The following is a 19,179-nucleotide window of genomic DNA, read 5'->3' on the forward strand; positions in this document are numbered from 1 at the left end:
GCCTGCCCACCAGTAATGTATCCACCCTGGCTTTGGGGTGCCTCATTGTCTCCCTTCTTCTGTTTGTCTGTGTATTCTTTCGCTATCCCTATCGCCGCTGGATCTCCCCTCCTCCTGAACCAAACACTCGTGACAACTATGTCGAGGGCAAACCCCGACAAACCATCAAATCATGACCCTTCAAAAAGCAAAACAAACATTCTGCAATTTCCTGGTAATTAGCCTACAAAGCCATCTCCTAAATTACTGATTCTTGGTCAGATCTGGAAACCACTTTTCACTAAATCCATGAAATCCCAAACAAGGTTGTCAACCTGCCATCTTTTCTTCAAATCTTCAACCTTTCTTCTCTATATCTTTTAATTATATCATTATATCATTTTAGTATACCTGATTTTTATACAAGGTTTCCTTCAAGCTGGTAAGAGCATGAATACGAACATCTACATTTTCATGCTGAATCGCTTTCATGGATAGCTGAAGAGTTGTTTGAAGATCAGTACTCTCAGAAGTCTCCTATACAAATAGCAATGATCATATTAATTAACCATTACAGGAACCAGCATAGAAAGAATGCTTATTAATTAGCCATTACAAAAACCAATTTCTGAAGGCCTGAGTACTTTAACTATACAACAATTAAAAGGTATTTTTAAAAAATTATAAAATTTCCATCCCTTCCTTTATATAGCATATGTCATTTTTTTTTAAAGTTAAACAGGTTTATTTACTGTGAGACTTCTTAAAGTCTTTAAGACACCAATATGCACTGTGAATCTTTTAAAAGGTGTATATAAAATGTAGCATTGTCCAGTTGTTTTGTTTGATTTTTACCTTCAAGCACATTTTAAAATTTAAGTAAATTTTTAAAAAACTTTTTATTATGAATTGAGTGAAGGCTTATAGGCAAAATCATCAGCTTTACATTTAACGAAATTACACATTTGTTTCATCTCATTGGTTACAATTCCTTCCATGCAACAACAGTTCTCCTGCTTCCTCCCTGTGTTTCCTCTTTGTATTCCACCCTCCTTCCTATCCCTTTCAAAAGTCTTAGTTTTGAATGACTGACCATTCCATGGTGAGCATACCTTTTTAGTGCTATTGTCTCCCCCCTATAAACCTATCTACTGCTTGGATAGAAACTGGGCCACAAGGGTGAGTTTCATTCCATATCTGAAAGTAGTCGAGGGCCATAGTCTCAGGTTCTTTCAGTCTTTTTTTTAACCAGTAAATCTTTTCTTTTTTTTAATTAACTAATCTTGACATTTTCCTCCCACTCTATCCAGGACCCTCTAATACAATCCCTATCAGTGCAGTTGGTAGTGGTAGAAGGGCACTGTCTAGTTCTTCTGGTCTCAGAGACATGGACACTGGTACACATGTTCCATTAGCCTACTGGATTGATTCCAAGCCTTGTCAATTTTTATAACTCTTCTTTCTTCCATATAACGAAACCAATCCAGCACCACAGTGGCCCCTCATGGGTTTTCAAGATCTCTGATGCTACTTACCCTACCAGAATGTAGAACATTATAGTCTTTGTAGACAAGTTATGCCAACTGACTATGGTGTCACCGTAGACTCTGATCCTGAACCCCCAGGCCCATAAACTCATTGCCTTAGAATGTTGGATAATATCTAGGAAGTTTTCATCATTTTGCCCACTGTATGCTCTACTACATTTATAGTTGTGTTTTCAGGAAAGATACATACTCATGTAGTAACATCCTCTTTCAAACTTTTATGTATTTGTGAGATATATAAGTATATATGAGCCACCCTCTCTCCCTTACCCATTCAGCCTATGTCTCGATCCATGTATCTATGCACAGAGCACCGTTGTTTCAAAGTTGTGTCACATATGTCATTTTTTTATAACTACCAGAGAAAAAAATACCATTCTAAATTCTTAAAAAATGAGAGAAAAATCTTATTCAAGCTAAATAAAGAATTCACTTATCTAAAATAAGTGTATTTTGATAAGAAGTTCAAGTTTCCTTAACTTACAAAGGGTAACAAAATAGCATGGAATGAGTTCTAGGAAGTAGACCAATATTTCACTCTTTACTTTTATTAGTTACTTTCTCATGACTATGATGGTTTACCAAGTAAAGGAAAAATAGTATCTTTAGACCCATCTTGGGCTCAATATTCAATATTACTGTTACTCTGACCTTAAAGTGCTAACAGAATCATTGTTAATATGTTCATGATTTAAGAAAGATCACTGGACTTAAAGTTGATTAGATCATTCCATTTCTAAATCAGGAATCCATCATATCTGACATTTGCATACCACAGTTTGTAGCACACATAACTAGATGTTTCTTTCCTCTCTTTCCTCACTAAGAGCATGAAGGTCTGGAAGTTTTTTATGGGAGCTACAAGTAAGCTCATGTTGACCTGGTAGCAAAGGCACAAGAGCTCTATTTTTGGTTTTCTATTCTATTTAACACACTATTACATCTTTAAATGCTAAAAACTCCCCTTCAAAAGTCATTAATTTATTAGAGTGCCATATTTTGTTGTTGTGGGTAAGTGCCATGGAGCCGGTTCCAACTCATAGTGATCTTGTATGTTGTTGTTGTTGTTGTTAAGTGCTGTCGAGTCGGTTCCGACCCACAGCGACCCTATACAGGGTTTCCGAGGGTGTAAATCTTTACGGGAGTAGAAAGCCTCATCTTTCTCCCGCGGAGCAACTGGTAGTTTCGAACCGCTGACCTTAAGGTTCGCAGATCTTGTATAGGATTTCCAAAGAGCAGCTGGTGGGTTTGAACTGCTGACCTTGTGGTTCATAGTCCAGTGTTGATTTTGCAGCCTCACACCAGAAGCCCAGAGTATTAACTAGTAACCAGCAATTAACCAGCAAGTTTAATCAAAATATATGATTCTAAAAGAGCGCTGGAAAAAGTGCTTTAGAACTTGGGAATAACTTTGTACCCACAAACTCCTAAACCAGAAACTAAAAATTAAATACCTTTCTGTATTCCTGGAGAATTGCCTTAATTGTTTTTAGTTCTGGATGATCAGGTAAAAAATATATTTCATGAAGAAAGTCTTGCACAGCATCCCTAAAAGGTATTTGAAAGAAAGATAATTACTTGTAAATAATATGAATGCTAAAAATGTAAAGCAGAGACTAAAACTGAGGATATTTTAATTCACACAAGGGTTCATTATTGACATGCAAAGCATTCACCCTAATCATCTCCTGCATGTTCAGCTACATTAAGAAAGGTAAATAATCAAATCTAAGAAAAATGTTCTGTGGTACTTGGTTACAGTAGTGGCTTTCAAAAAACTAAGCTTCTTAGTATTTTTCATTTGGGGCTGTGTATCTGACTTGCTTTACTATTCCAGGAATGACACATTGAAGAGGAATGGTGTTGCACTCATTGTCAAAAAAAACATATCCAGATCAGTCATGAGGTACAACACTGCCTGTGATAGGATAATATCCATGCACCTACAGGGAAGCCTACTTAATTCCACTATTTATTCAAATTTACACACCAACCACTAAAGCCAGTGAGGATGAAATAAAAGAATTCTACCAACTTCTTCAATCTGAAATTGATCAAACATGCAATCAAGATGTATTAATCATTAGTGGTGATTGGAATGCAAAGGTTGAGAGCAAAGAGGAAGGATCAGTAGTTGGAAAATATGGATGTGGTGATATAAATGATGCTGGAGAACGCATGACAGAATTTTGCAAACCCAATGATTTGTTCATTTCAAATACCTTCTTTAGACTGCATAAGAAATGACTATACACATGGACCTTACCAGACAGAATACATAGAAATCAAACTGACTGCATCTGCGAAAAGAGACGATGGAAAAGCTCCATATCATCAGTGAAAACAAGGCCAGGGACAGACTGTGGAACAGACCATCAATTACTCATATGCAAATTCAAATTGAAGCTGAAGAAAATGAAAACAAGTCCATGAGAGCCAAAATATGACCTTGAATATATCCCACCTGAATTTAGAGATCATCTGAAGAACAGATTTGATACATTAAACACTAAAGACAGAAGACCAGAAGAGTTGTGAGATGACATCAAGAACATCATACATGAAGTAAGCAAAAAATCATTGAGAAGACAAGAAAGAAGGAAAAGGTCAAAATGGATGTCAGAAATGACACTCAAACTTGCTCTACAGCATAGAGATGCTAAAGCAAATGGAAGAAATGAGAAGGTCCAAGAGCTAAACAGAAAATTTCAAAGATCAGCTCAAGAAGATAAAGTCAAATATTATAACAAACTGTGCAAAGATCTAGAATCAGAAAACCAAAATGAAAGAACACACTCAGCATTTCTCAAGCTGGAGGAACTGAAGAAAAAATTCAAGCCTCGGCTTTCATTATTGAAAGATTCTCTGGGCAAATTAGTGAATGATGCAGAAAGCATCAAGAGAAGATGGAAGGAATACACAGAGTCACTGTACCTTCAGTATGGATTACATCTCAATGCAAAGAAAAGAAAAATCCCCACCACTGGACCAATAAACAACATTCTTATCAATGAATTTAAAGACTGAAGTTGTCAAGGACTTCATTCTTCTTGGATCCACTGTCAACACTCACGGAAGCAGCAGTCAAGACATCAAATAATGTATTATATTAAGCAAATCTGCTGCACAAGACCTTTTTAAAGTGTTGAGGAGCAAAGATGTCAGCTTGAGGACTAAGGTGTGCCTGACCCAAGCCTTGGTATTTTCAATAACCTCATGTGCATGCAAAAGCTGGACAGTGAATAAGGAAGACCGTAGAAGAATTGATGCCTTTGAGTTATGGTGTTGGAGGAAAATATTGAAAGTGCCATGTGCTGCCAAAAGAACCAATAGATCTGTTTTGGAAGAAGTGCAGCCAGAGTGCTCCCTAGAGGCCAAGATGGCCAAACTTCGTCTCTCATACTTCGGACATATTGATAGGACGGACCAGCTGGAGAAGGATATCGTGTTTGGTAAGGTGGAAGGTCACATAAAAAGAGGAAGATCCCCAATGAGATGGATTGGCCAGTGGCAGCATCGATGGACTCAAGTGTGGCAACAGTGGTGAGGTTTGGCCCAGGACTGGGCAGTTTTTCGTTCTGCTGTGCATAAGGTCACTATGGGTCAGTACCTACTCGATGGCACCTAACAACAAATTTGACTTGCTTTAACAGACAATGTGACAAAGGAGATTTCGTGCCAATTCCTTAAAAAAGACTGGGTAGTGTCTGGATTTGTGCTCTCAAGAGCTCCAAGTCACCATGTAAGAAGTATGGGTATCAACATGAACAGGGCACTTGGAGAGAGAGAAGATTAGTGAACTATACGGAACAGAGACACCCAACAAAATCTACCTACCAGTGACCATTGGTAAAACCAGCAGAAGAATCACACAACTGAGTTTAAATTGACTGCAAAATCTTAGTCCAAATATGAACGCTTCTAAAGCTTGTTGTTGTTTAGAGCCGTCAAGTCAGTTTTGACTTACAGTGACCCTATATAGAGTCTCTGAGTGGGTTTGAACCCTGACCTCATGGGTAGCAGTCCAGTTCTTATCCTACAGTGACGTATTAACTCATACACACTGAATGTTAACTACTTTGTGCTACGTGCTGTCCTGGACACTCGGGATGCAACCAAAATTCTTCTCAAGGGGCTTCAAAAAGTTTGTGGAAAATGGAGTGAAAAAATAATGGAAATTTCCATGAATGTTTTGAAGCACTGAGTAAAATATTTTATGGTAAGGAAAAAATGAAAAAATGATTCCTCAAAAAAAAACAAAAGACACATGACCACATTTGTATAATAACCTGAAAAAGTATTTGAAAAATTGTCTACATCAGGGCTCGTATGGTTCTTTATAAACAAATAAACAAATTAAAAATACCTGAATTTTCATTGAATAAAAGCATATTTACCTTTCTTTCTATGCTTTCTCCCTAGTTGAACAATTACGAGACCTGATTAATAGGAGTAGCAATAGCAAATGAATAGGCAAACAAGTAGAACTTAAACCTTAACTTTTTAGAATCAAAGGAACTATGATGTACAAACAGTATGGGAAAACCAGAAAACATTAAAATATTTATAGAACATTTTAGCTTAAAAAGTAGGCTGAGTAAAAAGTTAAAACAAGAAAAACAAAAAAAAAAATGTAAAAGTATACTTCATGTTTTGATGATAACAAGATTAGTGAAAACCTAGTGCCTATGCTATACAACCTGGGAAAAGATTTCAAGAAATCAGATGCGGCCATTTTGGAAAGCTTTGTTGAGCTAAACCATTTTGAATTCACTGGTTATAAAATGAAGAACCACAGAATGTTCTGGTATACTGGAATGACAGAGATGCTTTTGAAAGGCCATTCTATCAACAGTATAAAGAAAAGGGATTAAGTTTAAAGGAAGAAAGGCTGGTTAAAGATTAATGTAGTAAATAACAGAAGTTTCAACTAAAGTAAGATGCAGAAAATCGGTAAATAACCCTTTTAACCTTTTCCATTCTATTCAACTGCCTTTTAACTGCAAGAAGGCAAACATTGCTTACTCCTTTCAGAATACGTGACAAATAATTTAGAACTGTTGACATAATTTAAAGATAACAATAATGGAAGTAACAACAAAATTCAAATAGCATCAGTTCATTAGGTACTGATTTAAAGCATGTCGATTATTTACTGATGGACTCTAAAATAAATGGATTGGGAAGAGTCCCACATTACCAACAATAACAACCCTTGAGAAACAGAAATACACTAATAAAATGTTTCTATCTTTATTATTAATTTCAGATGCAATACCTGCTTTCAATTATGAGGTAATGAAATATGGCTGCAGTTTCTTTAGGCTGGATATGTATTAGAGGTAACAAGGCTACTATTACATGGCTGAGGAGGGAGCCTAGATAAGCGTGATCCAAGCACCGAACAAAGCAGTCCCAAGCTCTATGTGAAAAAACATACAAAATTTACGAGTCATGTTAGTTGTATTATTTGTAAAACCCCATCAACTAAAGAAAAAATATACAAAAAATAGATTACAAGGCAAATGTAAAAAAATGAATAAAGATCAAGACTGAACTCCAGTATATTAAGCAAAAACATCAAGGTGACAACAGCTTATGGTATGCTACATTTGGGAGGTTAATGTGAATAATTTATGCAATGTATCTATGAGCATGCATGTATATTTGTTTACAGGTTTAAAAATCCACTGTCACTGAGTCAATTCAAATAGAACTGCTCCTTAGGGTTTCTGAGACTGTAAATCTTTATCAGAGAAGTTTCAGTTTTCTCCCACGGAGCAGCTGATAGGTTTGAACCACCGACCGTGCAGTTAGAGCCCAACACTTAACCCATTATACCACCAAGGTTCCTTACAGTTTTAAAAAGTAAAGATATATTAAAAACTAATATAAATGGATGCATATGAGAGTCAGGAATAGAATTACATTTCTCGGAGTGTAGCCTGTTACATGGATTTGAATTTGGAACCATTAAGTGTTATAAATGATTTTTAAGTTAAAAAGACAGAAAAGCAAGCCCTAAAAATGTTAAACAAATAGAAACAACTGAACCCAAGTGAATTATCAAGTTGATGGTCCATACAGAAAAAAAAAATCTTATAGACTTTAAAATGTATTATCCAGGTGTGGCACTGTAGGATAAGCACTCAACCACAAGGTCAGTTTGAATTGAAAAGTTGGCAGTTCCAACTCACTAGCAGCTCCTTGGAAATCCTATACAGGTTCAAACCCTTTACAGTTGTTGTTGTTGTTAAGTGCCGTTGAGTCGGGTCCGACCCATAGCGACCCTGTACAGGGTTTCCGAGGGTGTAAATCTTTACGGGAGTAGAAAGCCTCATCTTTCTCCCGCGGAGCAGCTGGTAGTTTCGAACCGCTGACGTTAAGGTTCGCAGCCCGATTCGTAACCACTACGTAATTGGAACCAACTTGAAAGCACTTACAACATTCTAACTATATAGTACTAATAGGATATATTCTAAACACAAGAAGAACCTCCAAAAAGGCTAAAACTGCATTCAGAATTCCTATAGTAAGCTTGTTGTTAAGTGCTGTCAAGTCAGTTCCAACTCATAGAGACTCTGTACAGGGTTTCCGAAGAGTGGTTGGTGAGTTTGAAATGCCAACCTTGCAGCTCAAACCGACCTTTTGGCTGAGTGCTTATCCCTACAGCGCCACACCAGGACTCCTTATTGTTAGCAGTAATACTGAAATAGCCATTTTTAGATTTGTTGTTGTTGTTAAGTGCTGTCAAGTCGGTTCCAACTCATAGAGTTGGATAGGGTTTCTGAGGAGTAGATTATGGGTTTGAACTCTGTGACCTTGTGGTTAACAGTCCAGTGTTTATCCTACAGCACCACATCAGGACTCCATATATATGAATAGGTAGCTAGATAGACGAATCCCTGGATGATGCAAATGATTTAAGTGTTAGACTACTAGCTGAAAGGTTAGTGGTTTGAATCTACCCAGAGGTTCATTGGAAGACAGAGCTTGTGATCTGCTTCCAAAAGGTCACAACAGTGAAAACTCTATGGAATAGTTCAACTCTGCACACATGGGGTTGCCATGAGTTGTGGTCAACTCAACATCAATTAATAAAAACAACAGGTAGATAAATAATATAAATAAGTGATTGTAAGTTATTGTTGTTGTTAGTTGCTGTCAAATTGACCCTGACTCATGGCAATCCCATGCACAATAGAAGTAAACACTGTCCAGTCCTCTGCCATCCTCAGGGTCAGTTATGGATTGGATCACTGTAATCCATAGGTTAATTTGTTCGACCACTAGCTACAAGGTTGGTGCATCTTAGTCAAGAAGCTCTGCTGAAATCTGCTCTCAGCATCACAGCAACACACAAGCCCTAATGATAAATAGGTAGTAGCTGTGCAGGAGGAACAGTGGCCAGGAAAATGCTCCAGGATCTCCCAAACAGAAATGAGAATGCTAGCACTGACTCACTTATGGCTCCTCCCCACCCCAACTGCCCAAACAAACCCATATCTTTCAGATGATGGGAGAAATCAGAATATAAACTGAATTTTAGTTGATGTGCTTGTTGTTGACTCACAGCAATTCTGTATAGGTTTTCCAAGGAGCGGCTGATGGCTTTGCCTTGCCAACCTTGTGGTTAGCAGTCCAGTACTTATCCTACAGTGCCACACCAAGATTCCTTAGATGATATTAAGGAATGCCTGCCTATTCATGATGGTTGGAGTGCTGCTGTGATGCTGTAGGATAAGCATTGGACTGCTAAATGCAAAGTCGGCAGTTCACACCCACCAGTCACTCCACAGAAACTCTATGGATCTTTGTGAGTCGGAACAGACTCGACAACACTTAACAACATTCCTGATGGCTAAGTTTTTAAATGCCATTTATTATGAGACACATCTGGAATATTTATAAGTAATATAGTATAATACTAAAGTTTTGTTTAAAATACTTAAATTAGAAACAAAAAGGTGAAAGTGGAGAGATTTTTTAAATTTTAGAAAAAGTAGAAATATTTCCATTTTAATATAAATAATGTTTTTACCTTAATTATTTATAGTTCAAGCCTAATATCCCTCAAAGAGATAAGAATTTAAGTTCGTGCCACCCGGAAATACAAAATGTTTTATGAAGTCAGGCAATCATTTACCTGCAACACAATTCAGGAAAATCATCTTTGAATCGAAGGCCAGTTCTCAGCGTGGTCATCATCTTCACCCTCACAGAACTGACATGTTTAGGTCCCATCAATTTCATCAAAGACATCAAACTCTTCAAAGCCTATAGAGAAAGTAAAGCTTGAAAATAAAGCTTATAAACAAGCTAGCAGGAACAGATGAGTCATAAGGACAAGTGCATCCCAGAAATCTAAGGGTGGCATATATTCTAGGGTAACACGAAAGGTATAAATGTTGTCTAGTTCATTGTGTACAACTTCTTAAGTAGAAATTATGAGTTTGAAAAATACAAGTTTGGTTGTTGTTGGCTTTTTGGGGGGGAGAAAGGGGGAGTCCCTTGAAGGCAATGTGTGTTACTTTGGTCTTGGAGTTCCTCTAGAATAGCAATTTTCAAATTCATTAACGATAAAAGACCTGTTGTTTAATTTTATTCATATGCATCCCAACTGCTGTGCACCACATATGTACAAACAGAGCTGAATTTAAAAATTCTTGAATTTTACAAGTTGAAAAACAATTTTGAATAAATGGGTCTTCCCATAAAGAGTGATCAATAGTTAAGGAAATTTTTGTCCAATGGTATAAATTAAGATGGCCTGAATTTCACAAGACTATCAAATAACTAACAGTCTATATACATGAAACACAGAATCACACCTATGTCAACAGGTCTAGATTCTAATAAAAGGATAATTATAAGCAAAAAACATGCAAACTCTTTTATGATTTAAAATGCAAACTAGTTTTCTTCATGTTTCGATTAGGGTAACAATAAGAAACCACATAGATGGAGAAGTTGTGTTAACATTCAAATTTACTAGGTGACATCAAAAGATCAGGTATTGGTTGCTTAAATCTGTAGGATTTAGTGCTGTCTTGGCTCATTAAGTATATGTTTAGTGCTGTCTTGGCTCATTAAGGCTACTAAGAGAAGGAAAGTACATTCTGGGTTTTTATTATAGTTTTAATTATTGTAGATGTGGAGAGAAACAGGAGGAAAATTTTAATCAGTATCTAAAATTCTTTCCCAATCTATATCTAGCAGTAAACAATTACTACATTAGTCATAATAAAATTTCATTGTGTTAAAAACATTTAACCACAATGCTGCAAAATAACAATTGCTTTACTTCATAAAACTTAACATTTTTTATATTCAAAATACTCTGGACTATGACCCACATCAGATCAATATAGACAAAATAGATTCAATTATGTTTGATCTTTCAAGAAGAAAGTTGGTCTCTACCACTGAGCTAGATATAGTGATAGTGATAGCGTGAACCTGAAGTTGTTGGAACACCAACTGGTACTTAGGTAGCCATCCAACCAAGAAGAATCTAAGCCTAAAGATGATTCTGAGAAGACAATATTTGAGTATGAAATCAATTATTCTTATACTTGTAGTTATGAGCCAATAAATTCCTCTAAGTAGCTTGGGTTGAGTTTTCTATTTCTTATAAACTAATGAAGTGTATATGAGATCATTTCTCTTTTCAGTCTTACAAAAAGCTTACATAAGTTGTACAGGAATAAGGAATGTTATCTGTTTGATTATTTTTCGTCTTTGAATGTTTGTAGCTAGATGCAAAAATCATGCCTCTTACATATTCTATGAGTTCTATTCTAGCACTTTAGAGTCAATCATTATTACCTACCATTTTCTTATCTTCAATGCCAACACTGGAGCTCAATAACTGCATGTTAAAAAATGCCAAAATGCCCAACAACTTGGGCTGCAAATAATCTGCCTAAGGAAAAAAAAAACCAACATAAACCAGATAAGTCTAAATTATATACAGATCAAATTTCATAAATTAACAACTGAATCACTTAATTAGCATCACTGACATTTAATCTAACTAGTTTAAATTAAAAATCATTGACAACTAGTCAATTCCAACTCATAGCAACCCTATAAGACAGGGTAGTATAGAACATTGAAATTAATAAGTATTTGGTAAAATAAGTGTCTCCAAAAGCATATATTTTATAGTGCAATATTTAAAGAAATTAGTGAAACTGATTTGGAATCACCATGATAAAATATGACTAAATAATTCAATACTATGGGAAAACCATGAATTTTTTTAAGCTGGGATGGCAATTTCCAGGATCTGGCTTACTTTAGCATACAGAGTGAAGAGAATATTTATCTTAAGAAGAAGAGGAACAAAGAAAGACAGATGAGCCTTTATTTCATATTCTAGTGCACTTAGAAGGAGCTCTGGTAGCGTAGTGGTTACGAATCGGGCTGCAAACTGGAAGGTCAGCAGTTCGAAACTACCAGCTGCTCCGCGGGAGAAAGATGAGGCGATCTGCTCCCGTAAGATTTACAGCCTCGGAAACCCTATTCAGGGTCACTATGGGTCGAAACCGACTTGACGGCACTTAACAACAACAACAACAACTTAGAGCTAAATTGGAAAAAAGTAATGAAGGGAAAGTACCATGCCAGAACAGGTCTAACCTAAAGTAAGAGCAGTAAAGGCTATGGGCACCAACAGTTACAGGCTAGATATCACCAACCATATCACCCTGGGTCTCCTGAAGTGAACAGGGTTAATTATTTCTTAAGAGAAGGTCCTAGAGGTAGAGTGTGGGCTTTAATTCAACAAAACTGGGATTTGGATCTCAATTTTGACACTTCCTTGTATGTGATCTTGGGAAAGTTACTTAATTTAGCTGAGTCTACAAAATGGGACTAAAAGCATGTGTTGCATGGAGTTTCATCAAAGTTACATGACTTGCATCAAGAGCTTACTATATAGACAAGTGTATATCCATAAGTATATAGTTAAATGTTGTTATAACGAACTAGAAATGGTACTAAACTACAAAGAATATTTTCTTCTCTTTCAAATCTTTATATACAGGCAAGGAAAGAGCAAGAAAAAGAGCTGGAGAACAATAGCAGTTTAAGTATTTACAATTACAGAGAAAGTTGCAATATTTGATACTGAGACATTTGATGTTAAGTATCTCTAATATGTACACTGATGAGGGGAGGAGATAAGTAGAGGATTGTATACTAACATCCACTGGGAAGTAGTCAAGTGTCCTACAATTCAGAATGAATGAATGCCCAACAAAGGGGAAAAAAAAAATCAAGACAATGTAGTATCATAGATGACACATAGAAAGGGATGGTCAATTGTGTTGAATGCTATTGAAAGATGAATAAAATAGAGAAAGAGAAGTGAACATTGGATTTGACAATAGGAAGACTGTCAAACAAGAAGAATTTTAGTAGCACAGTGAGAAGACAAGCCAAATTAGAATCAGCCAAAGAACTAAAGGAAAATGAGGGAATAGAGATAGAAACCTCTTTCAAGATACATCCATTTAGTCTCTTAAAGGACCAAGAGCAATTGAAAAGAAAAAATAGCAAATCTGAGGATTTTTGTTTCTTCAGATTAATAAATAAAATAGTAAAGTGATTTCAGATAAAAAGTCAAGCTAGGAAGGAATCCTAGTATGTCACTGTGGGATAATGCACTGACTGGCCTGCAAAGTTGGTTTGCATTGCAAAGTCCAAATTCACCAGCTGCTCCTTGGAAACCCTATATTGGGTCACTATGAGTCAGAACCAACTCAACAGCACTTAACAACAAAAACAGGGAGGAATAAGAAGGAATACTGTATCTTTTAACATCAACAATAAATTTACACACAGTTGGAACTGACAAGTTGAATTCACTGTGCCAAGGAAAGGACAGTGGGAGAGGGAAGGAGCTACAAACATACAGCATATTCCTTACCATTAGTTCAGGGGATGTGATATCTCTTGGACCCTGATATGGATCATCACTTGAAGCAAATGAGGCAAGTATTGACAAACCATTGAAAACCTGTTGATAGTGTTCTCCAATACGTAGCAATAATTCATTATGCAATCCTTGGAAATCCTGTCTCAACAGGCTTCCCAATTCAATTTCTGTTTCATTCTAAACCAAACACACAGTAAAAAAAAAAAGAAAGATTTTTCTTCTTCATATTAACATTCTGGAAAAGAATATATTTGTTAAACCCAACAGAGGTTGCACAGGTAAAAAGACCTGCTGATCTTGTCCCATTGCAGTGTCTGCCTAGGAAGCCCTATGGGACAGTTCCACTCTCAGAACCAACTCATTCAGCACACACCACCACCACCTCGAGACCAGGTGACAGAATTTACTAATGGTATTAAGAAAATACACTGGAAAAGAATTATCTTGTTCTCTGCTGATAGGTTTCCCATGATCTGTAATGGAGAGAAGTGATCAAACTTCATTTTGAAATAAAATTTAAAAAGAGAAGTTCTCATTTTCTCTAAGGTCTTATAATATCCCCAACTCCACATCTATAGACATGTACCACTGAGGTAGAAATACAGCACAGCGGATTGGGCACAGGCTTTCCAGTCAGACCGCTGGGGTTTAAGGCTCAGCTGTCACTAATAGTTGAGCTATAACTTGGGCAAGTTACTTCTCTCTGATTAGTTTCCCTATCTCTACAATGGAAAAATAGTAGCCCCTAGGTCTCATTTGGTAACTGTGAGAATTAAGTGCAATGATCCATATAAATTGCCTAGCAATTTGTGGCATGTAGTATACATTCTATAAATATTATTTCACCTCTACAATATACAGATTTTCTTTCTCAAGATGACAAAAACCATATTCAGCAACTCTCACAGGAAGAGAAAAGTTGCTGACATATCATAAAACTGAAATGAAGTAACATCAGAGTAAACAGCAGTCACATGCATTTCTGATAAATTCTCCTATTCCCATGTAGTATCATATTCCTTAAAGATATTATTATTAATGATACCAGGGAAGAGGTACAAGCTAGATTTGTTTTTTTTATATAGGTCAAACTGCAATCAGAACACTAAGTAACTGAACACTAGCATTACATTATAGCTGAAGGAGATTGCCTCTTCCTATAAACAATTGTTAGCTGCCATCCAACTCATGGTAATCCCATGCACAACACAATGAAACACACTGGTTCTGTGCCATCCCCCTCAATTAGTTGATCAGACCTCTGTAATCCACAGGTTTTCACTGGCTGATTTTCAGAAGTAGTTCACTAGGCCTTTCTTCCTAGTCTCCCTCAGTCTAGAAGCTCCACTGAAACCAATTCAGCATTAATGTCCAAGCTTTCAATGAGAGATAAGTAGTGATTACACGTGAGGTACTCTGGCCAGGAATCAAACCCAGCTTTCCCACATGGAAAGTGAGAATTCTACCACTGACCCACCAAAGTCCATGTCCTGTTGATGTTGAGTCAATTCTGACTCACAGTGACCCTATTAGAAACAGAACTGCCCCCACAGCTTTCCAGGCCATAATCTTTACAAGGGTAGACTGTCACATCTTTCTTCATCACAGTGGCTGGTGAGTTTGAACCACTGACACTTTGGTTAGCCGCCAAGTGCTTAAACACTGCACCACCAGGGCTCCTTCCTATAGATATACAGGCATACCTCAGAGATATTACGGGTTCTACTTCAGACCACTGCAACAAAGTGAGTCACAAATTTTTTGGTTTCCCACTGAATAGTTATGTGCACATTGTACTGCAGTCTATTAAGTGCAAAACAGCACTACAAAAAAGTTTGAAATATTATAGGAACTACCAAAATGTGACACAGACACAAGAAATGAGCACACTGCTGGAAAAACGGTAGGTGCCAATAGATGTACTGGACACAGGGTTGCCACAAACCTTCAATTTGTGAAGAAACATTTATGTCTACAGTTAACTATTTGTCATTTATCAACTTATCAGTCAAATCAACTAAAAAATACTAAAATGAAATTAGCTAAGAACCTGATCATTGAAAAGATGACTATCATCCATTATAGTGAAATGATCAAAGAAAACAAAAGAATAATTCTATCTAATATGCTACTCTAAACTCTAAAGTCAGGATAAGACTTTCTTAGCAAAATATTTGAACTTATATTTTTCTAGGGCTGGCTGTAAATTATCTACCCTCTCTCCTACAAGAATGTTACAGTAACTTTCCTATGATGCCGATTTAAACAAAAGAGTAAAATATTTACAAATTTCAAATAATACCTTCAGATAATGAAGGGCACGTTCTAATTCATCCTTGGAACAGGAACAGACCAAATGAGAAAAAATATATTTGAAGTTGTTTATTAAAATCTCTCTACGGTTGACATTTAGTTGTTTTCCTATCGTTCGAATGAGAGCAGAGGCTGCAGGACTTGCTTTGGCAGCAAGGTCAGGTAGCAGAACTTGTAAAGTCCTCTGAAACAGAAACACAATAATTACCAAAACATACATTTTTCCTCGTGACAAAATATTCACATTAGTTTGGGATGAAAATATTTTCAAATGTCACATCAATTTGGAGTCCATGGATAATTTATATTTGAATTCAGATTTACAATTTATTCATTCAGCAGATTTTACTAAACATCTATTATGATTCACGCATTGCAATATGCAGAGAACAAAAGAGGCAAGGTCCATGCTAGCACAAGAATAATTTCTCACTGGTAAGTGTTAAAACCTGTCACGCTGTCATACTATAGGGGCTTGCATGTGGCTATGATGGTGGATGCTATGCAAAATACCAACAGGGCCGACCATAATGGACAGGTTTCAGGGGAGCTTCTAGACTAAGAGTAAGAAGAAAGATCTGGCTATATACTTCTGAAAATTAGCCAATGAAAACCTTATGGATCACAGTAGAAGACTGATCTACTTGCCTACTTTGGACACTTTATCAGGAGAAATTAACTGGTGAAGAAGGACATCGTGTTTGGTGAAGTAGAGGGCCAGTGAGGGCAAAGGAGACCCTTGATGAAATGGAATGGCAAAATAGCTGTAACAATTGACTAGAACATGCTAGCGATAACAAGGATGAAATAGAACTGGGCAATATTTTATTCTGTTGTGCATAAGGTCTCCAATGAATTACAGTCAAGGAGCTCTGGTAACGTAGTGGTTATGAAATTAGGCTGCTAACCCCAAGGTCGGCAGTTTGAAACTACCAGCTGTTTCACGGGAAAAAGATGAGACTCTGCTCCCATAAAGATTTACAGGCTCAGAAACCCTGTACAAGGTCTCTATGAGTCAGAACCAACTCCACGGCACAGAACAACAACAACAACCTATCTATTCACCTACTTGGAGTCCTGGTGTGGAGCTATAGGATAATGCACTAGACTGCAAGGTCTGTTTAAACCACAAGGTTGGCAATTCAAACTCACCAGCTGCTCCTCAGAAACCCTATACTGGGTCGCTATGAGTTGGTATGGACTCGATGGCATTTAACAATAACTTCACCTACTTACCTATCTGTTAAGATATATTCATATTCTAAGGTAGACATTCCAAACCTGACTAATTAAATGAGCTAGCTATGTTTAGTAAACAAGCAAGGGTAGTCATACACACAACATCGTCAATAAGTTTTAAAAATTAAAATGTTAAAGAAACAATATTAAAGAAAATCTTTTTAATACACTCACTACCCCAATACTGCAATAAATCTATTTTCATTTTGGCCTATATTCTTCAAGATTTGTTAATAGAATATATACAAAATTTCAAACATGAAACAACTGGCCTTTCATTTACTCATTCAGCATATATCTAATAAATACCTCACGGCAGGCACTATCCTAATCACCAGAAATATGACATTGCACAAGATATAGGTCCTTCCCTCAAAGATGCATACACCTTATTTGACTTTCAAGTTATTATTAATGTTATAGGACTTACAATGTTATAAGGTAGTTTCTACAAAGTCTTCATAACTATCATGTTATGATTATATAACATTACATAAACTAAATATTAGACATTTAGATTCCTTCTCTGGGTTTTTCTAGTTTTTGTTTTGTTTTACTGTTTGAATAACTTTACAATAAACATCTGTGCTCTTTGGTTCCCAGAGTGAAATTGCTGAATGAAAAGATCTGAGGAAATTTTTTGTGGTTCTTAACACATATTTCCTTCTGGTAGGATCTGACCAATTTACAAGTCAATAACAGTGCAATTTAAGTTCTTAAAAATCAGTAGTATTATAATAAAAAATTTGAAGTGAATTACTATTATAATTCATTAATTAAGCGTAATGATAAACTTCGCTTTGGAGAAAAGTTAAGAACAAAGATAATCTGCCTTGTGTGGCCCTGTATGATCAGCACTGGATTTCAAATCACAAGTTCAGGAGTTCAAACCCACCAACTGCTCCTCAGGAACCCTATACTACAGCCGCTATGAGTCGGAAGAGACTCGACATCACTTAACAACAGTATCTTCAAAACTCAGTCCCAACTAACTTATCAGAAGTTCCCAAAGCACACATCACACTACAAACTCGATCATCTATACACAATGGTAGAACATCTATACCACTAGTTTTGTAATCAATTATTGTAATTCCTTATGAGTAGAAATTATCACATTAGACTTTGAATCACCAACGGAGCCCATGACAACACTAAAGACATAAAGACTGAAATATAGTTAATGGAATTAATTAGCATTAATTAATTTTTATTAACTCTTCAGGATAGCTAACATACAGAACAATGACTCATATAAATATGAATTCAAGTCTCAAATCAAAGTAATATGTGATGTTATTATGTGTCATCGAGTTGGTTCTGACTCATAGCAACACTGTATAGGGTTTCTGAGCTGTGGCTGGTAAATTCGAACCACCCATCTTGCAGTTCAAACTGACCTTGTGGTCCAGTGCATATCCTAACACCACATCAGAACTCCATATATGTATGTAAATTTACATATGTATGTAAATTTGAAAATTAGATGCTACATGTTTCTCAACATATCTGTCAGATATTAAAAATTAAATCTAAAATAGAATAAACAAAATATTGAATTAAAAAACTCAATAACGAACAATGTATTGCAACTTACAGTAAGGAAACGGTTGAGATCAGGAAAGTCAAAAACATTGGCAATTTCAGATAAAGTGTTTAGAGCCATTTCTCTCTGGTTTACCACATCTTGCTTTCTCATCTCAGCATTCTGGCATGGAGTACTAGGAAGAGCTGTCATCTGACTAGAGTGAAGAGATTCAACCAAAAACTACAGCAAAAACAATGTTATTGTCAGTTTTAACACAAGGAAGAAAACTTAATACTTTCTTAAATTAACATATAGGACAATAACAAATACAGCTCTAAACACATTTCCTAAATTAATTCATCTAATTTTTAAAATAATCTTAAAGAGACAGATGATTCAATAATTTTCCTTTTACAGATAAGTAACATGCTTTGGTTAAGAAATTTGAATATCTTGTGAAACAATCAATATATCATCCAACAATAAAGACTATAGTTGGGATTTTAACACAGCCTAACTTTTCAGCTTGAGTCCTCGTGTAGTGCTGTGGGCTAATGTGTCAGACTACAAAGCCATTTGAACTGCAAGGTTAGTGGTTCAAGCTCACCAGCTGCTCCTTGGAAACCCTC

General features: G+C 36.2%; 1 protein-coding gene across 1 annotated transcript in view; it reads right to left on the bottom strand.

Moving 5' to 3' along the window:
* The window catches only part of ATR (ataxia telangiectasia and Rad3 related), a 164,001-nt gene that overhangs the window by 117,995 nt on the left and 26,827 nt on the right, over positions 1–19,179 (bottom strand). The window contains exons 14-21 of the mRNA XM_006869870.1: positions 18,620–18,790; positions 15,773–15,967; positions 13,462–13,647; positions 11,359–11,451; positions 9,673–9,803; positions 6,805–6,948; positions 2,981–3,074; positions 391–516 (exon numbers count right to left, since the gene is read on the bottom strand). Of these exons, the coding sequence (XP_006869932.1) occupies positions 391–516; positions 2,981–3,074; positions 6,805–6,948; positions 9,673–9,803; positions 11,359–11,451; positions 13,462–13,647; positions 15,773–15,967; positions 18,620–18,790 (1,140 nt within the window). The remainder of the gene's footprint in view (positions 1–390; positions 517–2,980; positions 3,075–6,804; positions 6,949–9,672; positions 9,804–11,358; positions 11,452–13,461; positions 13,648–15,772; positions 15,968–18,619; positions 18,791–19,179) is intronic.

Source organism: Chrysochloris asiatica, unplaced genomic scaffold (genome assembly GCF_000296735.1).
Source record: "Chrysochloris asiatica unplaced genomic scaffold, ChrAsi1.0 scaffold00136, whole genome shotgun sequence".
Classification (NCBI taxonomy): Eukaryota; Metazoa; Chordata; class Mammalia; order Afrosoricida; family Chrysochloridae; genus Chrysochloris; species Chrysochloris asiatica.